General features: G+C 49.2%; 1 protein-coding gene across 2 annotated transcripts in view; it reads right to left on the reverse strand.

Moving 5' to 3' along the window:
• CA12 (carbonic anhydrase 12) overlaps positions 1–26,334 on the reverse strand; it is a 60,640-nt gene that overhangs the window by 2,714 nt on the left and 31,592 nt on the right. Inside the window, exons 3-10 of one of the 2 annotated variants that reach the window (XM_050796011.1) lie at positions 20,753–20,932; positions 19,700–19,842; positions 15,630–15,725; positions 14,375–14,438; positions 13,943–14,100; positions 12,478–12,604; positions 1,535–1,567; positions 573–657 (exon numbers count right to left, since the gene is read on the reverse strand). In XM_050796011.1, coding sequence (XP_050651968.1) covers positions 573–657; positions 1,535–1,567; positions 12,478–12,604; positions 13,943–14,100; positions 14,375–14,438; positions 15,630–15,725; positions 19,700–19,842; positions 20,753–20,932 — 886 coding nt within the window. The remainder of the gene's footprint in view (positions 1–572; positions 658–1,534; positions 1,568–12,477; positions 12,605–13,942; positions 14,101–14,374; positions 14,439–15,629; positions 15,726–19,699; positions 19,843–20,752; positions 20,933–26,334) is intronic. The other variant, XM_050796012.1, reaches the window with a different exon arrangement.

Consider the following 26,334-nt stretch of genomic DNA (forward strand, 5'->3'; position numbering starts at 1 on the left):
GAAAGAGGTCTCATTGTCACCCCCGCTCTCCAAACCCTGATTCCATAACAGGGTTCCCAGAAACCTTTTTATTTTTCATACCCCCAAAATAAATTAGGAAAAGCCTAATTTATTTCCTTTTTAGGAAAAGCCAAATGTGACAATAAAAACATGGGCAAAGGGCATGAAGAGTTAGTGTGAGTGGGAGATCAGGTTTTCCTTCATCTTCCTTTTTGGATTCATAGATGAAAACGTATATGTAAAGATCTTGATAAGAAGCCAGCTTTGCTGCTTAGCTCTAGGCACAAGCCCCAAGTCAAGAGACTCATCCAAGGCTGTACAATAGCAGTAAGCAAGGCACACACGCTTCCAAATCTGAGCACAGTGGCCCTTGAACCCCTTGAAAGACCAGGGTCACGTGTGTATCTCATGCAAAGGAGGCCAGGGCACGGGTGCTTTGGGGACAGCACTCCTAGGGTAACTTTTGGTCCAGGTGACTGCGGCTCTTCATGCCACAAAGCTGCCTTCCCAGGCAGACTAATCATCATGGACACACGGCTGCCCATTCCCATTTTGGGCCCAAACCAGCTCACCTCTTCCTTCTGAAAAGCCAAATGGACACTGCCATCACAATACAGATGCCAAGAACGCCAGCCAGGGCCAGCGAGAGGATGATGCCTGGTGAAGAGGCAGAGGGCACACATTACACTCCTTCCTTCCCCTCCATCTTAGCCCATGGCCCCTGGGTGTGAAATCACGGCCCAGCTGCATAATCATCCACAAAAAGGAATAATTTCCCCATCCCTGTTCTCAGATTCTGGTCTTTGACTTAGTGGGACTGGCTAGAGTATTTTGAGGGGGCCATTTGCAAATTCTAATGGTTTTCCAGCAGGGGCTCTCAAATTTGCACAAGGGTCAGCTGAAGAGCTTGTTTAAAATGTAGGGTTGTTTTTTTTTTTTTTTTTTTTTTAGCCCAACCCCCAGAGATTCAAATTCAATCTGTTTGGTGTAGGGCCCAGGAATCTGCATTTTACCAAATACTTGCAGCTGATACTAATGCACATGGTCCAAGACCCACACTTTGATAAGCCCTGGGCTACACAAATAATACTCTGTCTTTGCCTGCTGGATTTAAGGCCCATTGGCTGTCTCTATCAGTTTTGCCCCCAAGTTCCATTGCACAGTCCTAAGCAGTCCCAGACGACCAGTAGTCCATTGCCAAGGTCATACGGCCTGTCAGCTGACCTCCACACTGGGCTCTGGCATGTTTTCAGCAACAGCCTCCCACCACGACCAAAAGAAAGTCTTAGATAGGTTCTTTGAATACACACATGCTGCAGAGTGATTGGATCTTTCATTAGAGGAACATTGATTGGCAGTTCATCTTTGAATCAGAGAGTGACTTGAGGGTAAGACCCATAGCAAGGAGAGGGCCAGGAGCCAGAGCAATAGTACAGAGAAGCAGAGGATGGGCTGGATCACAGACCCAGATCACACCAAGAATCACAGTGATCACCCAGCTGCAACATGCATGGCCGGCTGCCCAGCCACATACCCAGACTCAGTCCTGCCGCAGTATAGGCTTGCACTTAAAAGGGGAGAGGAAAAGACTGGAGGTTACTCTAGAGTCAAACCACACTGGATTTGAGCAATGTCTTGCGAGATGCTTGCTCTACCTTTTGTTTGGTTGGCAGTACGGGTCTTAGGCAGACACATCTCTAGGGGTGTTCACCCTTGGCTCAGGGATTACCTGATGAAGTAGAGGAAATTGCCTATCTAGGGAGTTCATACTGCAATCCCTCCTTCCCATGCTTTTTTTTTTTTTTTTTTTTTTTTTTTTTTTGAGATGGAGTCTCACTCTGCTGCCCAGGCTGGAGTGCAGTGGCACGATCTCGGCTCACTGCAACCTCCGCCTCCCAGGTTCAAGTAAATCTCTGCCTCAGTCTCCCGAGTAGCTGGGATTACACACACCCGCCACCACACCCGGCTAATTTTTGGATTTTCAGTAGAGACAGGGTTTCACCATCTTGGCTAGGCTGATCTTGAACTCCTGACCTCATTATCCACCTGCGTCAGCCTTCCAAAGTGCTGGGATTACAGGCATGAGCCACCGTGCCCGGCCCTGATGCTCCTTTATCACAGCAGTTTCCTGGCTAGGGCAAGACTTCACTTCAGGCTTTTTTTTTTTTTTTTTTTTTTTTTTTTGAGACAGAGTCTCGCTCTGTCACACATGCTGGAGTGCAGTGACACAATCTTGGCTCACTGCAACCTCCACCTCCTGGGTTCAAGCAATCCTCATGCCTCCGCCTCCCGAGTAGCTGGGATTGCAGGCGTGCGTCACCACGCTTGGCTAATTTTTGTATTTTTAGTAGAGATGGGGTTTTGCCATGTTGGCCAGGCTGGTCTCGAACTCCTGACCTCAAGTGATCCACCTGCCTCCGCCTCCCAAACTATGGGGATTACAGGTGTGAGCCACCACACCCAGCCCAGACTTCAGTTTTTAATACAACATGGCCAAAGAGGAAAGGTGAAGAAAGGTAGGGATCCAAGCCTGCTTGGGCAGGCACCTGTCCAAGTCCCTGGTACCTGCCTCTCTTTCTAGGCAAGGGATCCATCACCAGACTTCTCCACCAGCCCATCCAGCTTGTGGTCATGGTTTGGTTCTATGTTTGCTTTGTCCCTCCTGGACAAACTCCTTCACCATACCAGCCCCACTTCTCTGCTCCATGGAACCAGGGAATTATGGCTTCAACCAGCAAGTTACTGTTGGGGATAAATAAGGTGAGAGAGAAGTCTCAGTGGGGCTGAACCTGTGCCCAGTTACCTAAGTCTCACAGTCGGCCTACTAGGTACCTCCTGGGGGGAAAATCACATAAGAATCCATTGTCTTGAGTGAGCAGAGGATCCCAGTCATGAAGTCTCCCCTGGAAACCCCCAATCTGTTTTTTCCAAGGTTCCCACAGCCGTTCCCCATTCTCCCAATCAGGTCCTCTATCTAAAGAAAGTGTAGATTTACACATACCCTGTCTGGTGGTTTTCTCATCTCAATGGAAACTTCTGGCATGTGTGTGTGTCTTGGAGAAAGAAGGGGTATTTGTTCTAACTCACATTGGGAGCCACAGTTGTACAGATGGTGGCCACCCAGCCTGACACAGAAGATCCTGTGCCCATAGAGCCCACAGTGGTGGCTGAGGCCCTGGGAGAGCCCTGGTCAAGTGTAAGATGCCAACAGGGGGCCAAGGACTCTCCCTTGGTGCCCTTGACACCCTGGGGAACCAGATCTGAGGCTGCAGCGTGAGGTTTTGCTTATGGCCCCTTCTCCTGTCCTATGGCCCAAGTCTAGCTGATTCCCCAGGAGCCATCAGCCGCGTGCTTTTCCTATTGCCTTTTTCTGCAATTTCACATTGAACCTGCAGAGCCTCCCTGGTCCAAGGCTGGGCCCTGGAGGTTCCTGATCTGGCTTCCCCAGGTGGCACCGGGCTCTGCACCCTCACAGAGGGTTAGCAGAGCAGGCAGGGAGAAGAGCTGTCCCCAAGGACAGGAAGGCCTATTCCCCCTGCTCTGCTGGCCACCACCAGGAGCTCATGACCTCCCAAGTGGCAGAGAGTGGCTCCACTGGCCAGACTCCCTGCCCCGGGTCTCTTCATGTAATCTGAACACAAGGACCAGCCTGTGGCTTGCGGGGGGTGCTCAGGACATGAGTCTCCACCTGGAGGGAGCTTCCAGTGTTTGCACAGCACAGGCTCTATTTCCTGCAGGGCCTGTGGCCTCTGCACAGTGGAACTTGGCATTATGGCTGGTTGTTTCTTTGTAAAATGTAACCAGAGACCATGGTCCCTGGAATCTTAAAAAAACAAACATAACAAACCTAGCCGTGGTTTTTCTTCCCAACCCTTTGATGAAATACACTCTCGTTCTTTGTTCCTGAAGCTCCAGATGCTTGTGGTGCCAAACCAGTTCTCACCACCTGAAGACTATTACTAGGAAGCCTCGCCACCTGGCTGAGCCATCCAGGCTGGATGGTTTCTAAGGTCGTCTCTTTCACAGTCACCTCAAACATTCTGAGAGCCACACAGGCCCCAGACCACTGAGCAGCCCAGTCTGTGGCTGGCAGAGGTACCCTTCATGCCTGGTCTTGGGGAGCTGAGCAAAGTTATGGACAGCAAGGCCCCAGCAAGGGTGGGGCTTTTCTCAGGGCACATGCCCTGCGTGGCGGCTTCTCGGGAGGGCGAGTCTGGCTTCCCCCAGTTATTACGCAGGGCTCCTGTTGCAGGCCCTGTAAGCAACAGCATAGTTTAACCCAGTGCTCTGACCCGGGATCCTTGCTCCTCGATGACCACCTGTCAAGGCCTAAATGGACTCTCCTTGGAAACAATGAAATGAGACCAAACAGGCATGAAGACAAAGAAAGCCCCAGAGCCTGGGACAGACACTTTTCAGGCAAGACTTTGATACAGCAAAAACGAAGCAGCTTGACTGAGCCAACATCATAAGCTGCTAAGGAAGAGGAATGCCGGCAAGGGTGTCGCCTGATAATTCCACCACCTCAGGAAGCCCAGGGCAGGAAGGTGTCGTTGGAACGCTGTCCCCGCCAATGGAGACAGCACCAACCATCATGGAGGTTCAGCTTTTTTGCAGAAATGGGCTTGATTCCCATTGGAGGCAGATGCCAAAACATCTGTTATCTGATGGGAGGGAGAAAGTGAGCGAGACTTTCAGGACACAGGGAGAACTGTCAGGGCAACCAGAGAACCAGAGCCTGAGAGCGAAGCCAAAGCCTGTTTCCCAGCAGAGCCTCGGCTGGGTGAGAGCCCAGCCTCTAGGATGCTGTAGAGAACAGGCATCAAAGATGGTACAGGGAGGGGCAGAACTAGAGAAATTCACTTTCAGGTTAAAGAAATGGTTTGTTTCTGAATAGGAAAGAAGGCAGGCAATTCCCATGGAAGAACAATGGGACAGACAGCAGAAATGGAGACACGCTGGGTCACAGAGGTGGCCTACAAGAGGCATCGAGTGACAGCCCGATAGAAGGAGCTCTCAGGCTGACTGGTAAGAAGGTGCACACTATGAAGACGTGGGAGAGCTGCCTGTTCACAAAGTGCTTGGATATGAGTCAGGGCGAGCAGAGAGACGGCAGTGTGACACACACGCGGAAACCACACAGATATAGAAAAGCTCGATGGTCACACGCCTTGCCCAGGAAGGTACAGATACCCAGAGAAGGTTGGTGAGCTGCTTGCCACAAGGGCCTTGCTACCTGTTCTGGCGGGCCCAGGAGCTGCGTCTTCCACTGGCATCTTGCTGGACCGAGGGATGCTGGTTAAGGGCTTTTGAGGTCTTCTGAAGCCTCAAGCATAAACACAGAAAAGTCCAGCAGGAGGAACAAGCACCTCATTTTCACATCTGGAGGTTCCTGGAACAACAGTCTAGTATTTTCTAGCTCTATTTACAATTCTGTTTGACTGTAATAATCAATCATCCTTTTCAAATATTAAAATACGCACTGTTTACATAGATGGCATGTTATGTAGTGATATCCTTAGCCGTCTCCAGCCTTGTAAAAGAGGTCAGAAGAGTTTAGATTTGTCAGGGGTTTAATAGCTTAAATATACAAAATCTGTTTTAGACAGGTAAAAACTCCCATTATTACACTTTAAAAATCATAGAGTCAAGAAACTGCAATGCCAGTGCTATTTTCACATGATGCTTTGCTAAGACAAGCAAGAAGCCCTCACCACAGAGTGAAGCCATCTTCAGAGGACACATTTAACTGGGGAGTTTTCCTTATGAACGCTATGCAATCCAAAAAAGAATTTCTACAAAGAAATCTGCCAACAAGGCCGGGCGCGGTGGCTCAAGCCTGTAATCCCAGCACTTTGGGAGGCCGAGACGGGTGGATCACGAGGTCAGGAGATCGAGACCATCCTGGCTAACACGGTGAAACCCCATCTCTACTAAAAAATACAAAAAACTAGCCGGGCAAGGTGGCGGGCGCCTGTAGTCCCAGCTACTCGGGAGGCTGAGGCAGGAGAATGGCGTAAACCCGGGAGGCGGAGCTTGCAGTGAGCTGAGATCCGGCCACTGCACTCCAACCTGGGCGAGAGAGCAAGACTCCGTCTCAAAAAAAAAAAAAAAAAAAAAAAAATCTGCCAACAAGATAGTACCGGAATACATGGGGGAACTGGTTTTATACAACCATGGCTTTGCCTGTAGATTGCAGGAATGCAGGCCCTGCAGATAGCACATTGATCTGAAGGGCCTAAATCCCAGAGCCTCAGGGGCAGGTTACAATGCTGGCACTGGGTGCTTGGCACTCTAAGCTGCCTTCACTGTCCCTGCTGAAGGAATGGGTGGCAGGACGGGGGCCTTTGATCCCTATCAAGCCAGAGCCAGAGAAGGTACAACAGCATCTCTAGGCAACTTCCTCCCAGACCTTCAAAACTGACAGCTAAGTTCTGATCTTTAATTTTTCTTAAACAAATGGGTTGATTTTTAACACTGTTAACAAATGGAGACCATAGGAAAATAAGACAACAAAACTAAAAGGCGACAACTGGCCAGGCTTATGTGTCAATCATTCTGCAGAGAAGACACTGGCGAGGGGAGGGAACTGGAGATGGGTCAGGGACATTCTTTCAACAAGTTTATAATGAGCGCCAGGCACCATGTCAGGCATAAAAATGAGTAACACGTCAATCATCCCTGGCCTTAAGGAGCTTGTAGTATGAGTATAATATATACATATTGTTATTTTTCTGTTTGTCTTCGCTGTGTGGTAATAATTACTCTATGGTGTGTCAAGTAACATCACAGTGATGGAGAAGTGGTTCTGGCTGCACTGAGGGAGATTAAGTCACCTTTGGGGGAATGGAGAGGACTTCCAGGAGGACATGATTACAGTTGGGTCCTGAAAGAATTTTCCAGGTGGAGGAGGGAGGGGGCATCTCAGACATCAAGTGTGTGTGCTTGAAAGCATCTGCCCTATAGTTTTGGGGGCTGAGGCCAAGAGAGCAGGGATGGGGCTGTGGGGAGATGATGTGGAAGGACCAGCTAGGGCCCCGTCATCAAGGGTGGGTCTAGCCTTCTGCCCGGCCTCTTTCCCCATTGTCTTTCCTGAACATAGTCTGCCCTGTGCCACAGGCTGTGTTTACCAGCAAGATGACACCCACCTTGGGGTTTTCTGTGCCCCATAGCGCATAACTCGGGCTGTGCTCAGGAAACATGTGGTATGTTAAAGGGACTAGTACCTCACTTCTTAGCACCTTGGACCAATGCTCCTGACTGCCCTGACCCAGGCCAGCAATCAAAGGTGGAAACGATGCTGGCTAATCATTTGGATCCTTTGGGAGAATCGATGATATTCTTCCAGCTAATAGCTTTTATTTATAAATAGAAACTTTAAGAAATACAAGGTCAATAATGACAACACATGCATTCTAGCCTCAAAAAATTAGATAATTAGCCATCTTAGCCATGTACGATTTCTTTCTCCCTCCTTTTAAGGTTCCATAAAACTGCCCAGGTCTATGCTTAAGCAGATCCTAATTGCACGACTATAGATTTGCCCTTGCAGTTGACCACCTGGCACCCTCGTCTGAGCGTGCCTCAGCTGGCTCTGGTGGGTGACATGCAGTTGCTCAGAGCAAGCCCACTAATGATGTGATTATAGAAACTTCTTGGCTTCCTTTCGTCCCTCAAGTTTCCATGGCCCTGACACGTTGAACACAGGGCTAGATGGTGTTAGCATTTCTGTCTGATGGGCTCTTGCTTTATTACCCAGCATCTGGGCCCAGTGTTGGTGCCACTGGCTAGGAGGAGGTGAACTCAAAGGAACCAAGAACTAGGCCAAAGCCCTAAGCCTGAGGCCCTGTGATGTCCACCTGCCTCTGCCATCTTTCCCCTTCTCCGCTAAGAGCACCCGACTTGAAACCCGAACTGACCCCAGGACGTGTCCCCTCCCAGGGGCCCACCTTGAGGACAACACGTCTTGCTTTCTCCTTCAGCTCAAATCTTCCATCTGTTACTTGGAAGAGGCACTTTTTTTTTTTTTTTTTTTTTTTTTTTTTTTGAGATGGAGTCTCGCTGTGTCGCCCAGGCTGGAGCGCAGTGGTTCGATCTCGGCTCACTGCAAGCTCTGCCTTCAAGGTTCAAGTGATTCTGCTGCCTCAGTTTCCACAGTAGATGTGACAGGCAGGCACTACCACGCCTGGCTGATTTTTTTTGTACTTTTCTTTTTTTTTTTTTTTTTTTTTTTTCAGTAGAGATGGGGTTTCACCATGTTGGCCAGGCTGGTCTTGAACTCCCGACCTCAGGTGATCCACCTGCCTTGGCCTCCCAAAGTGCTGGGATTACAGGCATGAACCACCACACCTGGCCACTGGAAGAGGCACTTTTTAAGAATGGAAAAAAGTGCCTGGCATGACTTTCACTTTCCCATACAGAGTGGATGTTTTAACTAAAGACAACAAGAAACATAGCATACAAAAGAGAAAAACTCATACAAAAGGGAGGGAGAAAAAGAATGAAGGGGGGATCCTGAAGAAGTTGCTACTTCAGAGGCATCTGTGCCCAGATGAAGGATTTGTACACTCCTAAGGGTGCACCGTTCTCTCTCATGCCACGTCTCTTGGTCTTACCCAATCATGTGAAAAGAATCTATACTTGAATTCTAAAGGAAGATGGGGAACAAGGTCTCTCTTGGGTTGGTTTGTTCTGCCTCAGTAACTTCAGCCTTCCTGTTTCAGGGATAACCATCATCACACTGAAATGCTCATGCCATAAAAGAATGAAGACCAGGGCATGTGATATAAAACTGTAGACTCCTATGATATGAGCAAAAACAATGAGTTCTGGGCCACAGAAACCCTGAGGCAGTGGTTTTCCATCAGGGGAAACCTTGCCCCTCCTCCCTGCACAGAGTTGGCAATGTCTGGAAACACTTGTGGCTGTTACAACCGGGCAGGTGCAGCTGGCATCTACTGGGTAGAGACCAATGGTACTGCCAATGCTACAACACACAGCACACCCCCCACGTAAGAATTATCCTGCCCAAGTTGTCAATAGTGCCAAGGTTGAGAAGCTCTGACCCCAGGCTAAGGTATAACTGGACCATAAACCTCTTAAGACAGAAACCAGGTCCTGTACCCCTTTTCTAAGCACAGTCAAGGAAAATAGCAGGGTTAAGTTAAATGATTCAGTCCCAATTGTCCCAACCTGGCTAAACTTCAAATCTTTCCCCAAAGTCCATGTAATTTCTCTCATAGGGAATTGTTTTCCTTTTTACATTTTAATTATTTAAGAGGCAGGGTCTCACTGTGTCACCCAAGCTGGAGTGCAGTGGTGTGATCGTGGCTCACTGCAGCCGCAAACTCTTGGGCTAATGCGATCCTCCCGCCTCAGCCTCCCAAAGTGCTGGGATTACAAGCATGAGCCACCACACCCGGCCATCCTAGACGGCCATCCTGACGCCTAGAGTTTTTAAGCGTCAGTTTTCTCCTGGCAGAATTTTCTGACTCTATAGTTGTTATCTTCCAGAGAAAGCCCTGAGTAAGCCAGACCCTATTTACAAACATGCCTCAGTGGATGAGGCTACAATTTGAGTCCAAACTGCTCACGGTTCACACGGACAAAGTCTCACACCATAAACCTGAAACATCATGTTACGGTCTGAGGCCCGCTCCGAGCTGGGTGAGAGGGGCCTCGGGAATGCAGCCCCCTGGGCAGATGAGGTTCGGGCCTCCACCCCTGTGGGGCTGCCTCCTCATTTCTCCTTGGAAAGCAGCCCTACTTGCTGCCTGTGCCTTTGGGAAGCGAGAGGGAGGGGAGAATTCTGGCCAAGCTTCTATAATCAGCCTCTAAATGGACAGGTTTTCCTTGGACTGCCACAGAGTCTCACTCAGAGGAGAAAGCTGGTTCCAGCCTGAGCCTGTGGAAGCACCAGCTCTGGGCAAGCCATGCAGGAAAAGCAGGGGCAACGCTGCATTTGGGCTTTGATCTTGATGTCCTAAGCTGGGAGCTGGTCTCCAGACTTCTTCTTAGAGGCCCCTCAAGCTCCCCCATCCAGACTGGGAGAATCTACTGAAGCACTTGGCTACAAACCTGCCCGAACTGTCCCACTACCAGCAGCTGCTTAGACACAAGCTGGTCTAAGAAGATGGCTAATTATCCCCAGTGCCACAGTCCATCATTACAAGTGGGGGTTACTTTTGGATGTCAGAGTCAAGTTCCTGCCCGGTTTCTTCCGATCCTCTGTAACTGCCCTCAAACACTGTCCCTGCAATGTAAAGTCAGGATGGGCAGTTGTTAGTGTCCACTTAACCATCACAACATATTAGCACCGAAAGGACATTAGATCACCTAATCCAACCTGGCTTGCTTTTTTTTTTTTTGAGATGGAGTCTCACTCTGTCACCCAGGCTGGAGTACAGTGGCATGATCTTGGCTCACTGCAACCTCCGCCTCCCGGTTTCAAGCGAGTCTCCTGCCTCAGCCTCCTGAGTCGCTGGGATTACCTGGCAATTTATGGCTGAGGAAACCAAGGCCAAAGAAGGGACATGATTTGTCCACAGCATGCAGCCAGGAGGAAACAAAGCCAGACCTTGAACCTAGGCCTCCTGACTATAAGGAGAGTTTGCGCTCCCCCTTCCCTGGGTGTGCATAGCTGAGCTCAGAGAACAGAACCAGCAATGGGGTCCTGGGATCACAAGCAAAATTCTACCTGATCTATGTGGGCAAAGTTCCTAATCTCCTGGCAGAGTTTTTATGGTTTTGGTTTTAAGAGTTGAAGTAGTTCCATTTCACCCTTGGATACTACATTCTCCACTCAGAAGAATGAGAAAAGATAGCGTTGTATCCAGAACAGATACACAGGGATAATTCCATGCACTCAGTTCATTTCATAGAAAGGAAACTGTTAGTTATCATGACATGGATTCTGAATTTTCAGGAAGGTCATTGTTCACAGATTCTGTTTTCCAACCGAGAAACTGAGGTAAGAGGGAAATGATCTTAACTAGTGGTACCTGGAGAGGAGGAAACACAAAAGACAGATTCTTGGGCAGTTCTTCATCAAAAAACAGAGAATGACATAATCCTGACCGTAAGGATGGGTCAGTTTCTCAAGCTTCCTGGAAAGGGCTTCCAAATACAGTCTCCATATGTTCAACTAAGTTTAGGAGGTGATAGTTATAACCTCATATAATAAGAAAGGAACCCCAAAAAAAGTGCACCAGTGAGACGAAGAGAGCAGATTCTAACAAGTGTGTTAACGGGTTATCTTTTTTTTTTTTTTGGGACGGAGTCTCACTCTGTTGCCCAGGCTGTAATGCAGTGGTGTGATCTCGGCTTACTGCAACCTCCGCCTCCTGGGTTCAAGCGATTCTCCTGCCTCAGCCTCCCGAGTAGCTGGGATTACAGGCACCCGCCACCACGCCCGGCTAATTTTTGTATTTTTAGTAGAGACGGGGTTTCACCATGTTGGTCAGGCTGGACTTGAACTCCTGACCTCAGGTGATCCGCTTGCCTTGGCCTCCTAAAGCGCTGGGATTGCAGGTGTGAACGGGTTATCTTTAAATATGAACACCTGGCCCTGCTTGGGCCACACGTGATGCTGGGGATGAAATGGAACTGCACAGACCAGCCATGAAGATTCCCAAGTTGGGAACCAGTTGAGAATCTACAGTAAGAAAGTGAGCCTGAAAGTGAACTCAGAGATCTGAAGAGAGTGCTCCCTCACCCCTTTCCCCTGACGCCCAGTTTCCAACAGCGTTGATGTAGGCAGTGAGCAAGGAAAAAGGTTAACGTCCTACTGGGGAGTTATTGGTTACAGCTGTAAAAGGGAGACCTGAGCCCTAGTAGCATTAGGAAGAAACCAAGCTATTAAGCTTTGTTCAATTGGGAACTTATGTGCTTGTGCTTATGCAAGCTCCAAGGAGGTCAGACAAAAATGCGGTGCACAAGGGTGCTTCCTTGTCTAACGGGCCCTGCTACATTAGTCATGGATGTGGGTTACACCCACTGTTTTACCTCTAACATAGGAACATTCCTGCTCATTCGGTGGTGGTGTGCGAATCACCCGGCCAGGCCTAAGATAGGCTGGCTGCAGCCTTTGATGCCAAGAAAGCCTAGGGAGGGAAGTTAGAAGTCTGATCTCATGGAAAGGGTCCTATCCTGTGTCTTAGGAGAAGGGATCATTGTCTCGAACAGAGAAGTCCCCAAGGAATTCTCTCTTCCCCATCTGTGCAAGACTCCCAGGCTTAAAGAGGGCTCTGGTCCATCTGCCTGGGGGCCACGGCTTTTTGCTTCTCTGCAAAGACTCAGTGAAGGGGGACCCCAGTGAGCCCCGCACCTAGTCTCACAAGGCACCTGGCTCCCGTGGCAGCCAGGAGCTCTCAGCCAACTTCTTGAGGGCATCAGTGCCAGAGCTGAATTCACACAAAAGAGTCCAATGTCTTGGCACCACACTCCCACACCCCCTCCCCCAGCACTACCTCTCCTCACCTTGGGAGAAGGAGGTGTATACCAGCCTCTCATCGAACTTCTGGACCTGCCGGAAATTGTTCATCATTTCTCTGGGGGAAGGGTCGTCCATGTGTGTGCAGTACAGGGCTGTCTCCAAAGCCAGCAGCTGAGGGCAAGAGCAGAAATAGCCCGCAGGCAGAATGACCTCCTCGCCTGACCCCCTGGGAAGAGGCTAGCTCTCACCTCTTGCACCTGGAAGAAGCCTCGGGAACCAGCTTCTGTGGGGCTGGGTGGGAGATATTAGAAAGCAGCGGGAAAGCCGGACAACTGCTTCCCTCCACAGTGGGTGACTGGGAGCTGTGCAGCGCTGGGTTTGCCTTCCCAGCACCCGAGACTCCAGGGAAGGGCAGTGCTGTTAGTTCCCAGTTATACCCGGAATCTGCCCTGCATGGAGGGAAACCCGGGGTGATGGAGTGCTCCTTAGCCTCCCACGGAGACTGCGTTCCTCTCATGAACTTAAATTAGAGCCCAGCTCTCAACCAGAGGGTCGCGGGGCTTGTTCTGATGGTCACATAAGAAGGAATAAAGGAAGGAGGTAAGCGTTTCAGAGGTCATCTGACTACAGGTTCCATGGCATTTTCATGCACCTGCATAGATTACATAACCCGTTCCCAAGGCAGTTTCTGGGGTAGGATGTTGCTGCTTCCCCACATGTTTCATCCATCTCTTGGTTCATCACGTCCCCATTCCTGTCCACCCACCTGCTGCCATTTACCAGGTGAGTCAGAGCAGAAGCTGATTGTAAAGGAAAGAAGCAGCTGTGAGGCTGCCTTGGCCGCATGAAGCTGGGGTGGGGCTGTGAGCCAGGATGCAGTGCTGGCCCCAGCCCCGTCTCCTGGGGAGCCATTTTTCTTCTCATGAATTTAGGTTGTGGAGTACAGGTACGAGCAGTGACATGGAACTCAGATGACCTAACTTTGGGGCTCAGCTTTGTCACTAACCCGCAGGTCATCCCACAAACTTCTACTCTTCTCTCCCATCTCCTATCAAATAAGAAGCTTTAGCGACGATGGCTAAGGATTTTGTTCCCCAGTTTGCATTAGACCTTGAGCTTCTTGGGGGGCAGGGACCCTCACTTAGTCATTGCTGCAATCCCATTTGTTAAATGATTTCATCTGATCCTGTCTTTATTCTACCCTGTAAAGGAACCAGACTCTCTCCTGCCTGGGAAGAGAATGCCACCTCAGCCACTGAGGATATATTAGCAAATGCAGCTTTATAGCTCTTTTTTAAAAAAGAACTAGGAGACATGTATTCATTTGCCTAGCCTGACTTCTTTTGAATCTCAGCCTGGAATTTCGGCAGTGCTTTCAGACAACTGTGATATTTGGAGAGGTTTTGAAGAGCTGCCAATGAAACTAAATCAAGTCGTTGATTATGATATGGGGGATGATGGGGACTGAGGTGCCGTGTGGACTCTGGCTGAGTTTGGCACGACAGTTACCTGCTCCTGGGAAATCTGCACGGGGTTTCGGAAAACTGTCCAGAGCACAGTAGGGTTGCAAGGGGGCGTGGTCAGGGACCCCCGGTAGCGGTAATATTCAGCCGTCCTCTCCGGAAGCAGCTCTTCAATGTTGAATCCCGGAATGAATGCTTCCTGACCTAGAGAGACACGTTGCAGAGGTGATGCTGTCAGTCTCCCTCCCTAGGGCACAAGTGCAGCTGAACAGGGTGACTAAGCCTAGAAACATGAACTAGCCCCTTTCAGGGTCATCTAACCCCAGGACCTGGTTGCAACATCGTTCAACAACTTGCTCCTCTTAACCTGGTGAACACAGACAACTCCTGCCCCTTGCATTTGTTTTTCTTAAAGTCACCCAGGGCTGACTACCTCCTTCTCCAGCAGAGAGTGAATATACACGCAAGGACCCCTCACCTTTGTACTTTACATGTTGAAGGTGACTGAAGATCTTGTCGTAGGACGGATTGAAGGGGCCCATCTGGAACAGAGACAGGGCAGGTTACACTGGGACAGAACAGGACAGGCTGAGCCGGGATTGATGGGCAAGGCTGTGGGTATGTTGCCACCACTGCCTGAAGGATCCACTTTACTGGACAATTAGGATGGATCACTAGGCTCTTGGGAGTTAGTGTAATGGTCCTGCCTTCTTGCATCTCAGGATGTCCTGTTTTCAGCTTAAGGCATTGGGCTTGAATGTCCTGGGATATGGGGTACAGTATGTGCTCTTGATGATCCAGAGGTGAGCCTGAAGTCTGTGACTAACATCCATGTCACCCAGAACTTAAGGAGCTCTGAGTTCACAAAAGCCACGTCAGACCAATGAGCATGTTGGGAAATGAGGTACATGCTGCCTCATTCGGACATAAAACATGCAAGTCAATCAGAAGACATTCCTGTTTCTTGGGATAAACAAAGAATTCATTCCAGGGTCCATATAGAGCAGGGGTCCCCAACCGCCAGGCTGTGGACCGGTACCAGTCTGCGGCCTGTTAGGAACCGGGCCGCACAGCAGGAGGTGAGCAGTGGGCAAGCAAGCATTATAGCCTGAGCTCCGCCCCCTGTCAAATCAGCAGAGGCCTCCCATTCTCATAGGAGCACAAACTCTACTGTGAACTGTGCACGCAAGGGATCTAGGCTGTGTGTTCCTTGTGGAATCTAACTAATGCTTGATGATCTGAGGTGAAACAGTTTCATCCCAAAACCATCTCCCTCCCTGCTCCCTGGTCCGTGGAAAAAATGTCTTCTATGAAACTGGTCCCTGGTGCCAAAAAGATTGGGGACTGCTGATCTAGAGGATGGAGCTTGGATAGCAGGAGTTGTATCAAGAGTTCAGGCATCTGATGGGTCAGATGGAGTATCATGACCCTTTTCCAGCACCGGTGCTCCCCAACCGGGCAATTCCATGCCTTATGCAACAGAGCTAGACGTTGGGGCCCGTGTTTCCAATGGACCAAAGAACATTCCCCATTTCTGCTGCCCAGGCACAGAAGGTGCTGCCTCCAGGCCAAGAGAAAAGGTGCACTACAGGAGGATACCCCCTGCTCTGGAGTTGACACAGAGCCGATACAGGAACAGCTGATTGTCAAGAGGTATGCATGGAACAAAAGGCGGAATCCCAGTCTCATCCCTGCTTCAAATTTCACCTGAGAACTTTTTAAATAGCTCTTACCTCAATGAGAACAGCTAGGACAGCGAGGCCTTCTGACTTGTTGCTAGCAGTGCTGGCGTCAGGATAAAGGTCTGAGTTATAATGGACAATGTGCAGCTGCAGTAGGGGAGAAGCCACCCATTAGGGGATAAGTGACTCATGGGAGCCTGTCGCTTCTGCAGAAGACTTGAATCCAGCTGTGAGGACAGAACCCCAGCCCCCACAGCCCCCCAGACTAGGTTAGGTATCTCAGGCCCTCCCCTTATTTTGCCAAGGATAAGGACATGTGCCCAAGGTGGTCAGGGCACGGCTTGTTTTGATACATTTTAGAGACATAATACATCAATCAATACATGCAAGATACACTGGTTTGCCGGGCGCGGTGGCTCCCGCCTGTAATCCCAGCACTTTGGGATGCCGAGACGGGTGGATCACGAGGTCAGGAGATCGAGACCATCCTGGCTAACATGGTGAAACCCCACTTGGGAGGCTGAGGCAGGAGAATGGCGTGAACCCAGGAGGCAGAGCTTGCAGTGAGCCGAGATCATGCCACTGCCCTCCAGCCTGGGCGACAGAGCGAGACTCCGTCTCAAAAAAAAAAAAAAAAAAAAAAAAAAAAAAGATACACTGGTTTGATCTAGAAGGGCAGGACAACTCAAAATGGCGGCTTCCGGGACACAGGTAGATTTAACTTCTTTCTGACTGGCAATCAGCTGAGAGTTATCAATAGAAAGGAATGTCTGGGTTCCAGTAAGGGGTTGTAGAGAACAAGATTTTATCATGCAGATGAAGCCTCCACGTAGCAGGCTTCAGAGAGAATAGACTGTAAACATTTCTGATCAGACCTAAGGTCTGTGTTGATGTTAATGAAGGTGGGCTTTTCCTGAATTAAAAGGGAGGAGGGTATAATGGGTCATGTCCAACTCCCTCTTCCCAGCATGGCCTGAACTAGTTTTCATGTTAACTTTGGAATGCCGTTGGCCAAGAGGAGGGGTCCATTCAGATGGCAGGGAGGTGGGGTGGGGGGCTTAGAATTTATTTTTGGTTTATACAACCCACGCATTTTTGTTGGTTTTTTGTCCTTGAGACTATGACATATGGAGATTTTATCTCTATTTCTTTTCTCTTTTCATTCATCCTTTTCCATCTCATGTGTTTATAAATATAATTCAACACATATTATTGAATACAGCTTAATTCCCCCATTTTGAACTTTAAGTGGCTCCTTCTAATTTAAAAAAATTATATATCAAATTATTTCTTCTTTTAAGTGGTCCTCTATTAAGGATTTCTTAAGAGCTCCTGCTTCACCATCTTCCCCTCAAAGGACTTAGTCTGCCACACTGCCCACACCATCTCAGCCTGGCATCACTTTGAGAAACAGAGCTGAATTCTATATGATTAAAACCTCTGAGGTCCTAAGTCCCTATTTCCTTTTACAGCTGACCTTTCAGCTTGTGGTTTGTCTGTACTTTTCTTACTGTGTTCAGAGGAAGTGAAGACTAATCCAAGCATAAAGGAGCTCCCTGTTGAGGAGATTAAGATAGAAAGAATCTCTTTCTTTTTTTTTTTTTTTTTTTTTTTTTTGAGTTGGAGTTTCGCTCTTGTTGCCCAGGCTGGAGTGCAATGGCATGATCTCAACTCACCGCAACCTCCGCCTCCCAGGTTCAAGCGATTCTCCTGACTCAGCCTCCCGAGTAGCTAGGATTACAGGCATGTGCCACCAAGCCTGGCTAATTTTGCATTTTTAGTAGAGATAGGGTTTCACCATGTTGGTCAGGCTGGTCTCGAACTCCCAATCTCAGGTGATTCACCCGCCTTAGCCTCCAAAAGTGCTGGGATTATAGGCGTGAGCCACCGTGCCCTGCCAGAATCTTCTTCTATGGACTCCATCCAAAAGAACCACTACACTTTCAAGGTCCTTCCTTAGAGGACCCACCTGAGGGACACCTTGATGTCTTTTCTCTAGTATTGGCATTTATGGTTCATCTTAACCAGACCCTTGGTCTGATGATGTGACTTAAGAGCAGAAAATACAAGAAGTAGAAATATTTTTAGGCTGCGAGCAGTGCCTCACGCCTGTAATCCCAGCACTCTGGGAGGCCGAGGCGGGTGAATCACGAGGTCAGAAGATTGAGACCATTCTGGCGAACACAGTGAAACCCCGTCTCTACTAAAAAATACAAAAAATTAGGTGGGCGTGGTGGCAGGCACCTGTACTCCCAGCTACTCGGGAGGCTGAGGCAGGAGAATGACATCAACCAAGGAGGTGGAGCTTGCAGTGAGCCGAGATCGCGCCACTGCACTCCAGCCTGGGCCACAGAGCAAGACTCCATCTCAAAAAAAAAAAAAAAAAAAAGGAAATATTTTTAAATACATAAACCCTGCCAATCTACACCCTAACCTCCTTTGTGAAAGGAAAATAAATCTCGAGACCCCCAAATCACTAAGCCAAAGGGAAAAGTCAAGCTGGGAGCTGCATCAGGCAAACCTGCCTCTCATTCTATTCCTAAATAAGATGGCTACAAAGATAAAAAAAGCTACACATCTCACATTTTGCCCACTAGGAAATTCACTGTGGGCCGCAAGGTCTTTACCCGAAAGCAGTTCTGTTGAATTTCACCCTGACAGTGTCAATGGGTAACTTATCTTCACGGGTTCAGGACAAAGGACAGAACTCAAAGTCATCCCTCTGCTCACCTGAGACAAATGCATATCTAATTGCTTCCTCTGCCCATGTCTATTTCATCTTGTAAGAATGCAGATTCGCTGAGCTACATGAATGCACAAGTGACTATTCCTCTACCCCGTCTCACATGTGAATGGCCGATCAAAAACTCAGAAGACTGCGACCTCTTGCCTTTTACCTCCCCACACCTTTTAAACATTTCTCCCTCTTTCCCCAGTATCTGCCCTTTCCCCTTTAAATATTGAAGCCCTCAAGATCATCTTTGGCGAAAGGCACAGACTTGTGCCCCTGTTTCCCAGGCATGCGTCCTTAACCTTGGCAAAATAAACTTCTAAATGGATTGAGTCTCAGACACTTTTTGGTTTACACCTTCTTTATTCCCCATGGGGGAAGCAGAAGTCTCAACACTGCAATTAGCCTGGAGGAAATTTCAGTTCTTGAGCTTCAGGGAAGGGCCTGCTCTGAAATATGTGAACCTCCAGTGGTGCCATCCTTTTGAGCCAGATCCAATCCCTTCCATGCTTGCAAGTAGACCTATGATTAGCCTGACACATTAAGCAGTTCAGCAGTTATGAACGGAGGGGAATAGTCGCTATTGGCCATGGACTCCCCTGGCTGATCAGTCAGCAGCATTTATCTCCTTGTATTTCCCTGTAAATATTCAGAGCCACACCCCCAGTTCAGGGCTATTGGAGTTCCAAAGTCAGCATCTCAACCCCCTCCTTGCCCCACCCCATCCTGCAATTGCACAGGGCAAACGCTCTGCCCTTCTGCTAATTTTCTTTTGGCATTTTGGGGTAGCACCTCAAGGCAACATGACACGATGCTGTGCTGGGTGGCATCTTGTCCCTAGTGAGTCTGCTTGCCATCATGCCCAACACATTAGACTGTCAGGCACCCCTAGACTTGTGGCCAGGTAGAAGAGTGGCCCTAGACCCATGTCCCCATGTTCTAAACGCAACCCGTGCCGAGGAACGGAAAGATAGCATCAAAAAGATGCGAAAGCATGACATATGAAGAAAGGCTGAGAAGTTTGGGGGAGCAATGAGCCCAGTGTGAGTCAGCAGGAGATTTTCATCTGCACAGATAGGAAGGCAATGTCTAAAAGAAGGGCATGTGTGTCCCGCTGGGCCACCCTGGGAATACTGCCTCCCCAGCAGCATCACTCAGTAAAAGACACAGGGACAAACTCAGCATGTTCAGGAGAAGAAAGGGACCAGGACAGTGCAGATGAGCTGCAGGCTGGCGTGGCTGCACCCCCTGTGCCAGGGCCAAAGATGGGGCAGATAGCCTGAAGGCAGCCTGTCCCAGGCTCTGGTGTTATCTGCACAGCAGCCAGGTCGAGAGGGTGCCACACCACCCACTGCAGAGCAGCCTCTGCCAGACTGGCAGCCCTACTTACCTCGGCGGCGAAGTGCTGTCCGCTGACAGTGTGCTCAGAGCCGTGCGGGTCATTCGGGTTCCCCCAGTGCAGGTGCAGCTGTGTGGCACTGTAGCGAGACTGGAGGCCCTGGATGTGCATGTCCGAGGGCAGGTTCAGCTTCACTGCGGGGAGTGGAGGAGCAGCCTTCAGAGCCCCGGCCAGCTGTGCACTGCCAGAGAGCAGTCAGGTAGGCAACACTCCCTCCACCCCCGCTGCCAGCCCCTGGAGCCCAGAGAGAGGCAGGTGGATGGAGTGAGGTGCAGAGCAGAGATGCAGCCTAAAGGTCAGACACCTGGGCTCTTTCCCTGAGAATGTCCCCTTTTCCCCAAAGCAACTCCAGTGGCACCCGCACCTTCTTGGTTCCCCCTGGAAAATGATGCCAGAAACACTAACACTAGATCAACGGATGGGTGTTTATTTACATATTGATGGATCAGACACCTGGAACCTTTAGTGAAGTACCTTCCGAGCTTTAGAATTATTTAACAACAATGATAACTGCTATTTATGAAGCATTTACTTCACTCCGCGTGTCAGACCCCAACATACATAATCTGCAGTCTTCATGGTACCCATTAATATGTCCATTTCCAGATGGAAGTTCAAGGAGGCTAAAATTCTCACCTAGAGGCTCATGGCTCATAAGCAGTCAAGCCAGGGTTCAAATCCAGGTCGGTCTGACTCTAAGGCCTGGGTGCCCCTCCTAAACTGTGTGGTTCCTTGAGTCATTTATGATGGTCCAGAATTCACTCCAGCCACACAGCCAATGAACCACGGGGCTCAGGTCTGTCTCCTGCCCTATCCTGAGAGATGTGCTTCTTCTGGGAAGTGCAGCCCTGGCAGGACCATCAGAGCCCAGGGCCTCCAACATCCCCTGGAGAGAGTGCTCCTGGAATCTCTCAAAGGCGCCCCGGCCCCATCCCTCCTCCTGGATGCTTCTGCAGAACCCTTCCCTGCCAGATGGAAAAGGACAGGCCTGACAGCCAGGGAGACCCAGACATACTCCTCAGGTCTCCAAGGCCTCTCCCTCACCTGAGTGGCCATTGTTGGTCAGGAGAAACTGCTCGTTGGCAGACAGATTGTAGCCTTGGAACTCGAGGGGCATGAGGCTGGCGTCATACTGGAGGATGTCACTGTGCAGGTCTATGGGGGACTGCAGCAGGCCCCCACAGGACGGGTACTTCTTGGACCAGCTGTTCTCCCCATCAGGACCTGGACACAGAGATCCATGCTCAAGATTTAGAGTTTCTCACAAAGGGATTTTCCTTATCTTCTAATTCTCTGTTCAATACAATTACTCCTTTTCTCCTCTTTTCTGAATCCCCAGAGGTAAATCTTCAAGGCCCAGAGTCTCGGCCTCCAGAATCAGGTCCAGCAACCACTCAGGACCACCTGCTCTTAAGTGATGTGGGGAAAGAGGGACTAGGGCTGCCCAGGCCAGAGCCAAGAGCCCGCCGAACTCTGCTTTATTTTGTCCATTGTTCCTATCGGACACACAGGTCAAGACCTGTTGACTTTCAGTAATTCAGCATCTGCTTAGTCAGCACCTATTATGAGCCAGGAATTGCTCTGGGTCTTGGGCCTGCCAGGTTGAATACAATAGAATCCCTACTCATCCAAGCTGGCGTTCTAACGGGGAAGAATTTAGCAAACCTGCAGGGCCACCCCAGGTGGGAAAAATTAGTGTCTCACTGACCACAGCGCCAAGTATTAAGTTGGTGCAAAAATAATTGCGGTTTTTGCCATTACTTTCATGCAAAAACCACAATTGCTTTTGCACCAACCTAAATAGGTCTTTGTGGCTGCTGGCTTTGCAAGTGTGACCTTCCTGATGAGAAACCCCTGAGGACATTGACTCTTGATACCCACATTTAGAGTAACTATAGAACCCAATCTGATAGGGATGCTTGACAAATGTTAATTATAGGACTGGAATCGCAGAGTGAAGTACGGAGTTTAAGCTGGAAAAAAATATCACCACACTGTAAACTAATTATTACAATATAATTGACGCACTATCAGCGAAGAGGAACAGACTTTAAAAAAAGAAATTCCTCCAGGGCTCAAGCTTCTTGCTAACTACTAGAAAACAGTTCCTCCCCTGGAAATGAAAATAAACATGCTACGTGCAGATGAACTTTCCTACTCCCACAGGGAAAAAGTCTTTAAAGAATGTAAATCTATGTTTAAAAGATTATCTCCATGGTAATTAAACAGACTTTCTGGCCAAGGTTTCTCCAGAAAAGCAAATAATTGGCAAGTCATGGCTTGTTAGGGTAGACCCAGGGTGTCCTGTGGGCTCTATCAGAGTTGGGGATCAAGCTTTGCCATCTGGGGTCCGTTCATCAGTATTTCAACAGAAGGAAGGTGGGTAAATAGAGAAAAGGGGAAAGGAACACCACGTCTTCTGGAATTCTTCCGTAGACCACCACACTGTCTCACAAGAGTGTAAATGTTACATTGGCCCCGCAGAATCCCAACCCCCTGCGCCGTGCTCTCTAACTAGGGGACTTTATCTGAGAGTGGGAAGAATCAGAAGCGATAGCTGGTACCCAGGTTCGTTTAAAATGCTATGAGGCGTTGGTCCCAGGCTTAGTTCTTACTTCTAGGTCCGGACACACACATTGGAACCCTACTGATTTTTCCGGCTGTCAACCTTAGGCTATGCATTTTCAGAAATGTTACAGCATGACGGAATGGCAGACCCTCCAGTCCAACCTTTCACTGGACACCAGTCTTCTCACTTGGGATACCAGAGTCTCCACTGAGCTATACTCTTCTTATTTTCAAGGCCTCAAAGTAACTCAACTACACCAAGATGGTGACTAGGGAAGAGGGAGTCTGGAGGATATCAAAGCAGGCACTCCGGGCCAAACTGGAGTAAAACAACCGTTCAGCTGGGGGGCAAACCGAATACTTTAGGAGCAGCAGGGAGCAGAATGAAGCAACCATGAGGCCTCATGTAGACCCCCGGGGTCAGGAAGAGACACAGCGCAGGGTAAGACTCCCTAAGTGAGGCTGTCAGCCTTTCCTGTGCTCACAATACTGCCTGGGCCCACAGCCAGCAGGGCGGAAGCTGCCAGCCAGGCATGAATGCAAAAAACTCGAAGTAAAGAGATGTAGCAATGAGAAGCTTTCTCTTTGCACACATGACTAAAGGGAACTGGATTGGAAGGGTTTTCTTTTCCTGTAGCGGGGATTCAAAAAGCTTTCATCAAGAGGGCACTTTACTGCTAACTAAACAAGAGCCTTGTGAAGATAGGAACCCCTCATCTTCGTCTCTGTGAACCCATATTATTAGTAGGGTCACATGCCCTCATGGGCATTTAGGAATCACTTTCCCGAAGAATGAAAAAGAACAGAGGGCTTGGGAAAATGTGACTTGGGGAACGTTTCCTTTTTCTCTTGCCCTGAATACACTTTATTGGAAGTTAGGACCAAATGAGGTATTTGGGGGCAGGAAAGACTAAGGATATTAAAGGCAGTAGAGTTGGTGTTGGAAAAACCTTTCTTGGAAAGAGAAGCAGCTATGTTGGACCAGGGGAGTCCAGAGAATGAGATTCCAGCATCAGCTGTCCCGATACCACAGTGGGTTATGTTCCCTGCTGGAGCCTCCATTGCCCTTCGTACAAATGGTGGGGGTGGTGGTGGGGACGGGATGTGTGTGGATGCTATGTTCTGGAAGCTTCCTTCTGGCTCTTAAGCTCTGATATTTATTAAGAATACTAGGACTAAGCACCTTCACCATCTGTCAGGCGAATTTGAACAAGTCAGAGAGGTTGCTCATGTCAAGGCAGCTACTGGGCCTGTGACAAGGTGCCCAGGGGAACCAGCTTTGGGAATGAGGGCACAGGGCACCAGTGCTCCAGGACTGGCTGGGAGTGGACAGCCATCTGCATCAGGAACGTGCCCTGGTCCTGGCTGCCATCCACAGCGGAGTTCGTCCTTGGGCACCAGTCACAGGTCTGTAGGTCAGCAAGGTCAAGAAAGCCTTGTCTCCTCCTCCTTCTTCCTCTCCCTCCTCCTCCTTCCCCTCCTTCTCATTGTTATTCTATTGTAGTAGCTTTGATCCTTATAACTCTATAACCTGATGGGGTAAGCAAGGCAAGAATTACACCATTTTATAGGTGAAAAATAGAGATTTAAGTGATTTGCCCGAAGTTTGACTTTGGCTAAGTAACAGTTACTTCGTTTGGATCACAGGACTTATGTGTCCTTCAGTATTTATCTAGGAGATTTTGTGCACCTGGAATTTCCTGGCTCCCCCACGCTCTCCTTGAAGGCAAGGACCACGGCTCATCCATCGCTGCACTTCCCACAGTGCCTGGCGCAGAGCGGGCCCTCACATGTTACTAACCGGAACTCTCAACACCTGTTTCATGCTTGCTCCTTTCCCAAGGAATGCGCGCCCACCTTAATTCCCTCATATATTTCTTCTCCTCAAAAAAGAGGAGGAGAAATGAGATCACTTGCTCAGGTTCAAAATACACCCTCCTAGCTTTCTGGCTTACCTGTGTGCAAATGGCTTCTGTTTGGGGCCACTCATTGAAAAAGAAATCTGGGCCGGACACAGTGGCTCACGCCTGTAATCCCGGCACTTTGGGAGGCCGAGGCGGATGGATCACGAGGTCAGGAGATCGAGACCATCCTGGCTAACACGGTGAAACCCTGTCTCTACTAAAAATACAAAAAATTAGCCGGGGGCGGTGGCGGGCTCCTGTATTCCCAGCTACTCGGGAGGCTGAGGCAGGAGAATGGCGTGAACCCGGGAGGCGGAGCTTGCAGTGAGCCGAGATCACACCACTGCACTGCAGCCTGGGTGACAGAGCAAGACTCCGTCTCAAAAAAAAAAACCAAAAGAAAAGAAAAAGAAATCTGATTTCTGCCCTGTAGCCTGGGAGATGGCCTGCCAAGGAAGTTCATAGGCCCTCCCCCCGCATGACACTGTCAGAGCAGCCTCCTGTCTTTGTGGCATGTGAGAGATAGAGGTGCCATGAGGGTGGGCACCGGGACAACCAATATCAGAGGTGACAACAGCAGGCCTTTCTGTTCCCTGAGCTGTGACATGTGACTGCATAGCGCTGGCCTTATGCTGGCCGCTACACCCTGGGCTACCATTTTTCAACTCGGTCTCAGCTTTCACACTCATGCCAAGTGCTCCGCTGCCAGAAATCCTCCACTGGGACTGACTTTTCTAAGAGAAGCATCTATTTCCAGCTAAAAATTTGCCTTTGCTCTTCTGAGTTTTGACTTTGCCTCCAGTGGGTTGGACTCCTCCCATGATTCTGACACAGGGGGATCACGTGTCTCTCACAGTTTGTTTTTCCAAATAAAGCCAAGGCATTATTTCTTCCCCGTCTATGCGTTTTTCCTGCTCTAGGCAAAACAGAAGTGGCCAGAATTCCTGTTTTGAAAGGTAACAAGAGATTAACATGGCACAGCTCAAAATGCCTCTCGTGATTTCTGATTGGGAATCGTGAGGCCCAGGGTGTAGGACCTGCATTATCCAAGGACCAGAATGTTTTTACAGAAAATTTCAAATGTATACAACGTAGAGAGAGGAGAGAAACGAACCCCATGTCACCCAGCTTGGACAGCTTACAATTCACAAACAGTCCTGTCTCATCTATGCTAAGCCCATTCTCCCCTTATCTACCTGGATAACTTGGAAACAAATCCAGATATATTTCATCTGTACATATTTCAGTATGTTTCTCTAAAACATAGAGGCTCTTAAAACCACAGTACCATACCCACACCTAGAGAGTTAACACTTAATACCTTAAGATTATCAAATTTAATTAGAATTCAAAATTTTCCAAATAGGTCATAACTTTTTAACAGTTTGTTTGTAAAATTCAGGGTTCAAATACAGTCCATGTATTTTTTACAATATTGCAATTAGAGGATGTGTTATGGCCTAGATTATAGCTTGATGGTGGAATGCCTCATCAGAGAACACCTGGGCCCCACTCCTCCAAGGCTCAATATCTCAGAGCCAGCTCGGTCTATCCTTTGCTCTTAGTGGGTCATGAACTCCCATGTTTCCATGGGTTAGGCCCTCGCCATGCCGCACTGCAAAGGCTTCCCACAGGCAACCAGTCCCAGCCTTCCTTGTTACACTGCCAGACTGGCTCTCCTGCAGTAACCAGATCAATCTTGTCACAGCCTGGCTTGGGTGGCACCACCCCACCACCCATCTGTACACTCCCTTTCTCCCTAGCACGCCCTGCCCCACCCCACCAACACAAAGCACAGCCTAGCTGTTTTTCATGGCCTTGAAGTGCCCCAACGTGTCAAAGTCTTCAAAGGCCGCCACATCCCGCCCCAGCCTGCCCCATGGTTCAGCCAACTCCCTGAGCCTAAGAGCAGGCTATGCCAACGCACCTTCACAAATGCCCTTATGAAAAAACTCTGCTCAAATGCCCTCTTCTTTCCTCTGGACCTTTGCAAATTTCGTCCACTCTTCGAAGTCCAGCTCAGGTCCTGCCAAAGCTACCCCAGTGCTTTCTCGTCCCTGGCTTGAACTTCTTGGCCAGCTGACTCGGGTTGTGCACACTAGCAAGCACAGCGATGATTGTTAGCATACCTCGCCTGTGACTGTTAGCGCCAGA

The sequence above is a fragment of the Macaca thibetana genome, chromosome 7 (genome assembly GCF_024542745.1).
Source record: "Macaca thibetana thibetana isolate TM-01 chromosome 7, ASM2454274v1, whole genome shotgun sequence".
NCBI lineage: Eukaryota > Metazoa > Chordata > Mammalia > Primates > Cercopithecidae > Macaca > Macaca thibetana.